This window comes from Rhinopithecus bieti, unplaced genomic scaffold (assembly GCF_001698545.2).
Source record: "Rhinopithecus bieti isolate Rb0 unplaced genomic scaffold, ASM169854v2 scaffold_33121, whole genome shotgun sequence".
NCBI lineage: Eukaryota > Metazoa > Chordata > Mammalia > Primates > Cercopithecidae > Rhinopithecus > Rhinopithecus bieti.
In genome coordinates, this window is record NW_016814090.1 from 1,005,700 (window position 1) to 1,016,200 (window position 10,501).

Below are 10,501 nucleotides of genomic sequence, written 5' to 3' on the forward strand. Positions count from 1 at the left end.
AATACTATGCAGCCATAAAAAAGGATGAGTTCGTGTCCTTTGTAGGGACATGGATGCAGCTGGAAACCATCATTCTCAGCAAACTATTACAAGAACGGAAAACCAAACACCGCATGTTCTCACTCATACGTGGGAACTGAACAATGAGATCACTTGGACTCGGGAAGGGGAACATCACACACCGGGGCCTATCATGGGGAGGGGGGAAGGGGGAGGAGGTTGCATTGGGAGTTATACCTGATGTAAATGACGAGTTGATGGGTGCTGACGAGTTGATGGGTGCAGCACACCAACATGGCACAAGTATACAAATGTAACAAACCTGCACGTTATGCACATGTACCCTAGAACTTAAAGTATAATAAAAAAAAAATTAAAAAAAAAAAAAAAGAAAGCAAGCCCAGGGGAAAAAGTAATAATAATAGACAGTTGTACTTGATTGTTTCCATGGTCAAGGCATCCTCCTGAGTGACAGACAATTCATCTTCTGTCAGTTTCCATTGCCTAGAGATCATTCTGAGCATTGTTATCAGCAAAAACCTCCACAAAATGAAGGATTTTCAAACAGGAAACCAGATGTGATGGGGTCAGGCCCTGCATGTGATGGGGATATTTGGGTTAATGATGATTGATGCCATATCACATTTCATAAAGTACACACTTGCCAAATCAGGTATTTTTCCTGTCACATAGGAGCAGTTGCTAAATTCCTTTACAGGAAAGCACCAAGGTCAAAGAGGAAGGAGTGAACACAAAAGAAAGGTGGCATAATAAAACAAAGATAATCATGTTGCATATTGTATAAGATTGGCATGATACTCCGTCCTAAATGTCTGTTATTTATCTGGGAAATCTAAAACATTTCAATTTTTCTATACCTACAACATACACAATGTTTTTGTTTTTTGTTTGTTTGGGGTCTACTTTTAACTTTGTTCCTCTAAATTAATATATTAATTACATTAGCTGTGTCCTTATTGTAATTACTTTATCAAAATCAATGATTGAAGTGGTGAACTCTTAACTTTTTCATCACATATGTCATGATTTGGGGGACAAAAGTCACTCAAAATACAAATGCATTTTCAAACAACACTGCCTTCTATTTGATGCTACATGCAAAGGTAGTGATTTAATTATCAATCTTGCTTTAGTAACAAGTAGGCTTTCTTTAATTTGTGTGATATTTTAATATGGGCATATATTTAGATTCTCTAAGAGGAAAATTTCCAAAATGCTCAAGGGAAGAAGAGCCCTCATTATTTAATCTTAGAAATAAATCTTTGCAAAACCATTAAAAAAAAAAAAAAAAAAGGACATAGCAAGAAGGCTACCATATGCCAACCCAGGAGAGAGGAATCACTGGAAACCAATCCTGATAGCACCTTCATCTTTAACTTTCAGCCCCCAGAAGTGTAAGTAAAGAAATTTCTGTTGTTTAAGCCACCCAATCTATGGTATTCCATTATGGCAACCTGAGCAGACTAAGACACAAACAGTGCACATCATATGTATAAGGTGGGAAAGCTGATTGGAGTATCATTGTACTAGAAACAGTTCCACAAACTTGAGTGTCACGTAAATTCATTAGCAGGGCCTGACAAGTGGACTTACATAAAGAATCCCAACATAACAGTAAAGAGTAGGCAGCAAGCTGAAGAACAAGACTGGGAAGCAAGAGCTTTGGAGAACAAGTCATCCCAAACTATCTTCCTTAAGTCTTCTGCCAACTGTGGCAGAGAGTTATACAGGGAACAAGGCATACACTCAGCCAGGAACAGAAACTCACCAGAGCTCCTTCTGTCATGAAAAGCTTCTCACCATACTCTAAAATAGTTTTTCTACAGGTTTCTCCAATACCCCCACCATCATTATCACCACATATGAAATTAGAATTTGTCACACTCAGATTTTGTCAAATGCAGTGGGTTCGCCAGTAGTGCCGTTACCCAGAGCTCTTCAGCAACCTTCAGCAAGTGCCTTAGTCTTTTCAGAGTCTGCAGGCAGCATGGAGCCTGGTAAGTGAACACACATATGCACTTCCATCCCAAACCCAGACCAGCACATCCTGGCTAGTCCACTGCTACTTCCCTCATCAGCAAAGTACCCAGGAGACTCAGGCACAAGGTAGGAGACGCAGGCACGAGAAGTTATCTCCAGGTCTCCTCATACATTAAGCCAGTGGAAATGAGCCCTTCCCATGTCCCAGCACCCTTCTTGAAGCCAGGCTATTTCTAACCTCTGTAATCTAGCATGTCAGCAGGGGTTGGGGTGTGGGGGTGGGAAGGATGCTCACAGATTACTGCAGAGAGCCAACTGCCAAATCATCCAGCTTCTACCCCCACTGCCATCACTTGGGTAGCCTCAAAAAATAAATAAATAAATAAAATAGTATAACCATTTTTCAGTATCTATTAAAACCAGTAATACACGCCTTAAAATCCAGAAGTTATTTTCTCATCTACCCTTGAGAAACAGTCTGCATACATTCTATACAATCATAAAGTCCATCAATAAAAAACTAGGTAAAATGTAGTCTATATTTAAACTTTAGAATATTACATAGTTATTAAAAAGATCAAAGTAGATCCATATTTATCAGACAGTTTTCCAAAGCAAATCTCCGTGTTTAAAAAGCCATGATATTCAACATAGGTTCAAGTCACAAACATGGTGAGGAAAAGATGGACACAAAGCAGTTTATTCTGTAAGGTTCTATTCATATGAAACACAGAAACAGACAAAACTATTTTATGCTGTTAGAAGTCAGAATAGTAGTTAACCTTAGTGGGTGTTGGTAGAGACTGAAATGGAACAAAACAGGGCTTGCTGGGGATGGGGGGCTGGAAAATTTTTGATTCTTGACTTGGATGCTGACTACACCAGTGTATTCAGTTTGTGAAGATGCTTCTCAGCTGTCACTTATGTTAATTACTTATACATTCTTCTGTATATGTTTATACTTCAATTAAATGTTTGAATACCATTTTAGGTGGAAAAAAGGCCTATGTCTTTTTTTTTTTTTTTTTTTTTTTTGAGACGGAGTCTCACTCTGTTGTCCAGGCTGGACTGCAGTGGCGCTATCTTGGCTCACTGCAAGCTCTGCCTCCCGGGTTCATGCCATTCTCCTGCCTCAGCCTCCCGAGTAGCTGGGACTATAGGCACCCACCACCACGTCTGGCTAATTTTTTGTATTTTTAGTAGAGATGGGGTTTCACTGTGTTAGCCAGGATAGTCTCGATCTCCTGACCTCATGATTTGCCTGCCTCAGCCTCCCAAAGTGCTGGGATTACAGGTGTGAGCCACGGCGCCCGGCCAAAAGCCTATTTCTATAAGTATTTCTATAGATGCACAGCTAAAAACGTCTGGAAGAATATACCTCAACCTTCAAAGGATTACGTTTGGAGGGGGCCTCAGATAGGGAACAGAGATGATAAAAGGAGACCCTAGTTTTATCTGTAACATCTAAATTTCTGCGATACAAGGTAGGTATATTACTTGTTTAAAAAGTAATAATTTTTTTTAAGAAATGGAAAAATTAGGGCTGAAGTGACTTCTACTCCCCCAGCTATACCCCAGGGTGGCTAAACTTTCAGTGATGGGAGGTTTGGATGGGAGGTTTCAGGGCAGGGGAGGTAGGACTGCATTGCCCTGGCTCTCCTTCTACTCCCACACAGCCTTGCAGGTCTCACCCTCAGCCAGAAGGTTCACAGAAGGAGCCAGCCAGGTGGGAAGAGAAACCAGAATTCATCTCTCTAACCTTTCTGCTCCTCTAGTTTCTAAGCCCCAGAGCAGATGAGCCTTTACTCACTATGCCCTCACTACACAGAGAAGCTGGACCTCCTGTGTGAGCTCTGGGCCACAGGACTCCCCTCTAACCCAATATCAAACTTCAGTGAGAAGGAAATTCCCAAAAAGTGCATAAAATAAGAGTTCTTAAACCATGGTTGCCAGCCCAGGCTGGGAAAACTCATGTGTGCTTTCTAAATCAACGGACACATAATAATCCAGTTGGAGGGGAAGGGGAGGAGGGTTATCAATGACACTGGACATTCATTAAAAGGCATTGTCCTCATACCTGAAAACACTGTGCACCACTGCACAAGCCAGAAGGAAAAAACATCCTGGCATCAACACTTGAGAGAGTCAGCTTCCAAGTCAGTCTCCTGTTTTAATTGGTTCAGGTCTGGGAGGCCACAGGGACCACTCCCTCTCCTCAGATGGACAGATAACAGCTGGTCTGGTCCCATCCTCTGAAATGCTCAGGCATAAACCTGGGAAGCAGCCTCCCCCATTCTCCAGCCAAGGGCTTGGGTTTCCAACTAGCCTTCCTTTTCCTTCTCCAAAACTAATTTTAGCCTCCTTGGTTGTCAGAGTGGAACTGAAATAGTCGGCAGAGGAACACATGCAAAGAGCATGAGCTCGCCTCACAAAACACCTCAGCCCAGAAACTGGCCAGGGAGAAGCCCCATTGTCCAGCAGGTCAGACCCGTCCAGACAACATTCCCCTAGGAAGAAGGCCTCACATTTGCCCAGTGGGACAGGCTTCCTTTCCACACCCGCTTCCAGAGGTCATGTGTCCATGAATGAAAACACCCAGTCGGAGCTGCCAGTCCCAGAAAGAATCTGAAAAAGGCACATGCATGTGTACAGCAAGCCTAGAATAACCAGAGGAAAGCATGGGGCTATCCGAAGGCAGACAGCCATTATTGGTCCTGGGCCAGGAAGAGGCATGGCTGACCCCTGAACAATCCCAGTCTGCTTTATCCATTGATTTCCAGTACCTACCATTGTCTTAGTCAGAGACATCACTGACCAATGTAATAAACAAAGAGTCAGAAGAAGGCAGCAGCATTTCCACCCCGGGAAAACCTGGGCATTCAGGAGTGGTACCCCCAGGACCACAAGGAATAGGCACCTCTAGGGCTAGGATGGACCCCTAAATCTGGTGCAGAATGAGAGACCAAAAAAGGAAGCCCAGAACAAGGGGGTGGGTCTCTGTTTTGGAACACAGAATTAGTGACAGAATGGGAGGGAAGGAAGAGAAAGAATTCTGAGAAGGAAATAAAGTCCCCTTTGTAAAGACCCCAAAAACAGATGGAACTAAAGTCTGAACCTCAGCAAGCACTTCACATACCAGTGATGTGGAGCACTTGGAAACTGGGGCTTTGAAAAATGCTTCCGCCATCCTAACAGTCCAGTTTGTAATCACTTCCCAGTGCAGCAAACTGTGTCTCACTGAGTTCAAGATGAGAGAGAGTCCCACAGAAGCATTCCCTAGCCAAGCTCGAAGCAGGCCAGGGTAGGAGTAGAAAATAAACATGGGAGCAGCCACAGGGGGCTGCCAGCCTGCCAAGCCCAACAGACAAGCTTCCACAAATACGAACCGCTCCACCGGGGCCTCCAGTGCTGGCTGCCGCATGTCTAAGGCAGCGCTGCCCACACCTCCCCAGGTCCACAGCAGGAAGCCTGGCCCTGCCCTCAGATTCCCATCTGGCCACCACACCCTGAGGAGAGGGGAGAGACTTGCACCCATACCTTTGGGGAGAGGCTGCCCACCTGCCCTGGTGTCCCCGGACTGGGGGCTCCAGGCCCACAGCCTCTGCGGCTCCCCGGAGCGCCACACAGCAGATCTGCTCAGGGGAAGGGGCATGCCCACGGCCTGCTACAACCCCAGTGCTCCGCTTGGCAGACAGGGCTAGCCTCAGCTCCTGAGGCCCCCAGGTGAGCAGAGAGGGGGTGCTGGGCAGGCAGAGAGTCCCCAGCAACAGGCACTTCCTGACATTCTGCGTGTACGGGAGGAAGAGGCTGAGTGCCAGCCTTAAGGCAACGGTCAGAGGCGAGTGGGCGGGTGCGGGCAGGCAGGCTGCCCAGCTACCCACAGCCTCCGCCTCCCTGAAACCTAAACCACTTCTGGGAAAACTCAAGGACACCAGGATTCTCCTCGGTGGCAAGCTGTACACCAGAACCACTAATTTTGAACCAAACTCTCACGTGCTGATGAGCAGATTTCACTAAGCAGTAATCTCCTAAGCTTTGAGGAGAACCTCACCTTCAACCCTGCATCCAGAGTGGGGGGATGGATATGCACTCATAAGCCGTTACCCCTACCTACTTCTTACAACTGTGTGCCTCTTTGAAAGCATGAGAACATTCTAGATCAGTGGTTCCCAACAGGAGATGATCTTGCTCTCACCTCTGCCAGGGACATTTTATCAAGATCTGGAAACATTTTTGGTTGACATGATCTACTGGAATTTGTGGGTAGAGGTAGGGATACTGCTGAATATCCTACAATGCACAGAACAGCTCAACCCACCACTACCCACACACAACAGAGTATCATCAGGCCTAAAATGTAAATAGGGTCAAGGCTGAGAAACCCTGTTCTAGAGTGAGGCCCACGCGACCAGGACCCTACCTCAGGACTATCTAGAGTCTATCTGGAGTTACCCACAAAAAGATTATCCAGACCCAGTCCTCAACCCTCCAGATCCCAATCCATGGTGACAGGTTAGTATCTGTGAGTGGATCTAAACTCCTGAACCCATACTCCTTGGTTCTCATTTGCACTACCCTGAGCTCCCAAGCAGAGGGACTGAATGCATAGTCAGGCACTCAGGAGGGCAGCTTTCTGGAAAGAGAGACCAGGGCTAGAATCTAAACATCCAGCGGAATCACAAAAGGCAAAGTAAGTGAGGTACCAAGGTGGAACAAGCACCCCTCCCACCCCAGAACAAGCTGCCCCTTAGGACTGCTACAGTGGATATGTGCAGGGCAGCCAGGACTTCAAGGAGTTTAATCAGGGGGCAGCAGGTTCCCAGTATCTACAAAACAGAATGGGTGCATACAATGTACAGCCACATGCACACATATACTGATTTACATTTTCCTGGGGGAAGGGTCCATAGCTTTCATCAGATTCTGGTGAGGAAGTGGCCAAGAAACATCTTTGGGTCAAAGAACGGTCAGCCTATCAGAGCAATCAGGGCCTGCACTTCCTGATGGGAGAGACAGGAGGCAGGTCCCTCTCCAAGAGCTCTGGACACTTCACCTAGAATACTGCTCACCCCACCCCCATAGGCCCTTTGATCTGAACCACAAGTACAGAGTAAAGAGACAGGTGTTAGGAGTTCTTGTAGGATATAGCGTTGAGTGTCGAGGATGTCCACTGAAATGCAAGAGCCAAATGGCTTGTTTCCCAAGGACACTCGGCCAGGCACAGACCACAAAAGACTTACAGAATTATTAAAGAACTAACTGACCACTGACTGATCTTGTGACAAGCACCATGTGCCATTTATTACACCAAAAATTCTGCCTTCCCTTCTGAGACTCCATTGTCCAATATGGTAGCCACTAGCCAAATGTTCTGCAGAGCACTGGAAACGTGGAAAGTTGGAGTTGAGGACGTTCTGTAAGGCACATACAGGATTTTGATGACAGTACAAAAATGGAACACAAAATGTCTCATTTTAATACTGATTTCAGGCTGAGATGATTACTTTGTATACATCAAATTAAGTGAAATACACTTTTTTTTTTTGAGATGGAGCCTCACTCTGTCACTAGGCTGGAGTGCAGTGACACAATCTTGGCTCACTGCAACCTCCACCTCCCAGGTCATGCGATTCTCCTGCCTCAGCCTCCGGAGTAGCTGGGACTACAGGCATTTGTCACCACACCCAGCTAATTTTTGTATTTTTAGTAGAGATGGGGTTTCACCATGTTGGCCGGGATGGTCTCGATCTCTTGACCTCATGATCCTCCCACCTTGGTCTCCCAAAGTGCAGGGAATACAGGCATCAGCCACTGTGCCAGGCCAGTAAAATATACTATATACATCTCATGGAAAGAATGTGTTCCCCCAAAATTCATATGATGAAGCTCTGACCCCCAGCGTAATGGTATTTGGAAATGGAACCTTTGGGAGGTAGTGAGGGTTAGATTAAGTCAGAAGGGTGGGGCCCTCAGGTAATGGGGACAGGATTCACAGTCTTATAAACAGAGGAAAACACCCCCTAGTCCCACCCCACCCATCATGTGAGAATGCAGTAAGAAGGCAGATGTCTGCAAGCCAGGAAGAGGGTCTTCACCAGAACCCAACCATGCCAGCACCCTGCACCCTGGGCTCAGACTTACAGCTTCCAGAACTTTGACGATAAAAATTTCTGCTGTTTAAGCCACCAGTCTACAGTATTTTGTTATGGCAGTCCCAACTAAGACACAGCTGTTTCTTCTTCCTTTTATTAACATGACTACTAGAAAACATTGTTTTATATGTATACACAGTTCATATACTATTTCTGTCGCCAGGACAGCATTCTTCTAGATGTTCCTTCTAGCAGGCCATTGTGTGCTGCACAGGGTGGGGGTTATTCCAAACAGCAAGCCAGAAGCTTGAAATAAAACGGCATCCCTGAAGCCAAAACAACGGAGGGTCAGGTCTGCTCCAAACTGGGCCTGGGGCAGCTCTTTTCACAGTTCCTCACAGGTCAGGGACTGGCTGATGTGACTACACGAAATATCCAGTGACCCCTGACCTTCTTCCCAGGGCAGGATACACTGCTCAGCACTGCCTAAGCTAGGTGGCTGAAACGGAGGAAAAAGAAAGAAAATACAGTCCTTCCAGGGGTCTGATGCCACCCTGCCCTGCCTAATGAGGGAGGTGTGAGACTGGTGTGGTCCCCAGATCCCAGGTTTGAAGCTGTCCTGTCTTGGGAGGAAGCTCTCCTAAAAGCCTGGGCTTGGAAGAGCCCCAGCACTTCCAGGGATCAGGCAACCAGCGGGTCTGGAGGCAGCCCGGTGGGCTGTTGTGTGCCTATCAAGTCAGCTTGCTGCCGCCCTCCTTCTGGCAGACCAATGCCTCCCCTGTCACTTTCGAGCCCTCCTTGGGGAAAATGCATCCCAAGGGAGCGGGGCAAAAAAGAGGAGCACAAAGTCCAACACGACCACCACTTTGCCTCCAGCACACAGGAAGCAGCTCCAGGAGAGCTGCAACACTCTCTTCCATATAGTTCTCAGGTGCCAACTGGTCGTTGCCCTCCCGTCTCCGCACTCAGGCTGTGTGCGCGCTACTACCCTACAGAACTCACTCGCTTTCAGTGTAAACTAAGCCTCACGACGACGCAAAGGAGGTAGAACTAGGGTGGGAACGGGACGGAGATGCCAAATCCCCAAATCCCCAAATCCCCACCCCCGCAGCAGCCTGGGGACTCCGGCCCCGCCCCTGCACGCCCGGCCCCGCCCCTCGAGGGTTTCCCAGACTCCAGGCTGCTGCCACCGTGGGCGGCTGGGGACCCGCGCTGCATGTGTAATGGGGGCTGGGAACAAAGACGCGCAGGACCCGACGGCCGGGTACCAGCCGCCCCGACCTTCTCGCCAGAGCTTCAATGCCCAGCTCCCCACGTTTCCCAGGACTGGCCAGGGGACGTCCCGGCGCGCCCGCCGGGGTTAGGCGTACCCGGGCACCACTGGGACAGGGAAATTGGTGCTTGGGCCGCAGGAGAAGAAAGCTTTACAGGCGGAACTCCGCTTGTTTACGCCCGCACCCACATACCTCCAAACACAAGTGCGCTGGCCGAACACCTCCAACCACACGCCCGCAGCCGCTGGGGAGCTGAGCGCGGGTCACCCACCCCGCCACGTGCCTCCCGGAGGCCCGAGCGAACGGGGACCTGTTGGTTTTCCATCTTACCCATCCCCTCCCCTCCCAAGTGCCCAAAGCGGTCCCGCGAAGCGACCACACTCCGCATCCCGTGGCCAACGGCAGGGAAAGAGGGAGCAGGCGGGAGCCAGCACCAACAGCCCGCTGGGCCGGTAACGCGACGCAGACTGGTGGCAAGAGATGCAAGGGACTTTGGTCTGCGTGAAGCCGCCCCCTTCGCTTCGCTACACTTAGTGACTCTGAGGGACGTGCAACCCTCCCCGCATGCTGCCGCTGCTGCACCTACAATCCTGCCACCCCTAATGAGATCTGCCCACCCCTCTTGGCCGCCTTCCCCACGCTCAGGTTTTCCTCACTCTTTCCCTGGGTTCCATGCGCCCGCGTAGCCCGAACTCCGACCCTGAGGCTCCGGGTCCCGGCCCCCATCGCAGGGGCACCTCTAGGAACCAGAACTCTGCAGACGACTGCACAAACAAGATCGTGACCCCAAGATCGGCGAGCTGGGCGCCCACCGCGCCCCCAGCCCCCGCCCCGGGAGATGCGAGCTGAATACAGGTGGCCGGGCGACGAGGCCGCGGGCCCGCCCTTTGTTGGTAAACACCGCGCGGCGCCAGGGGCCAGCCCTGCGCGCCCTCTCGGCGTACCCGCGCCGCGCCCAGTTCTTACCGGCGCACAGCGATCCCCAGAGGAGGGCGAGGGCCGCCCAGGGCGCCGTCATGTTCCGCTGCGCCGCCCCGCGCACACCCGGAGCCCGCGGGCAGGGCCGCACGGCGCTCCCGGGGCGCGCAGGGCCCAGCGGCGGGTGCGCTCCCCCTTCCGCTCCCTCCCTCCCTC

At 49.5% G+C, this 10,501-nt stretch overlaps 1 protein-coding gene across 2 annotated transcripts in view; it reads right to left on the reverse strand.

Annotated features, from left to right (window-relative positions):
- The window catches only part of ACVR2B (activin A receptor type 2B), a 34,143-nt gene extending 23,659 nt beyond the window's left edge, over positions 1 to 10,484 (reverse strand). The window contains exon 1 of one of the 2 annotated variants that reach the window (XM_017849656.1): positions 10,334 to 10,484. In XM_017849656.1, the coding sequence (XP_017705145.1) occupies positions 10,334 to 10,385 (52 nt within the window). In that variant the 5' untranslated portion in view covers positions 10,386 to 10,484. Of the gene's footprint in view, positions 1 to 5,538; positions 5,792 to 10,333 lie in introns of those variants that run through there. The other variant, XM_017849655.1, reaches the window with a different exon arrangement.
- Between the last annotated feature and the right edge of the window lie 17 nt (positions 10,485 to 10,501).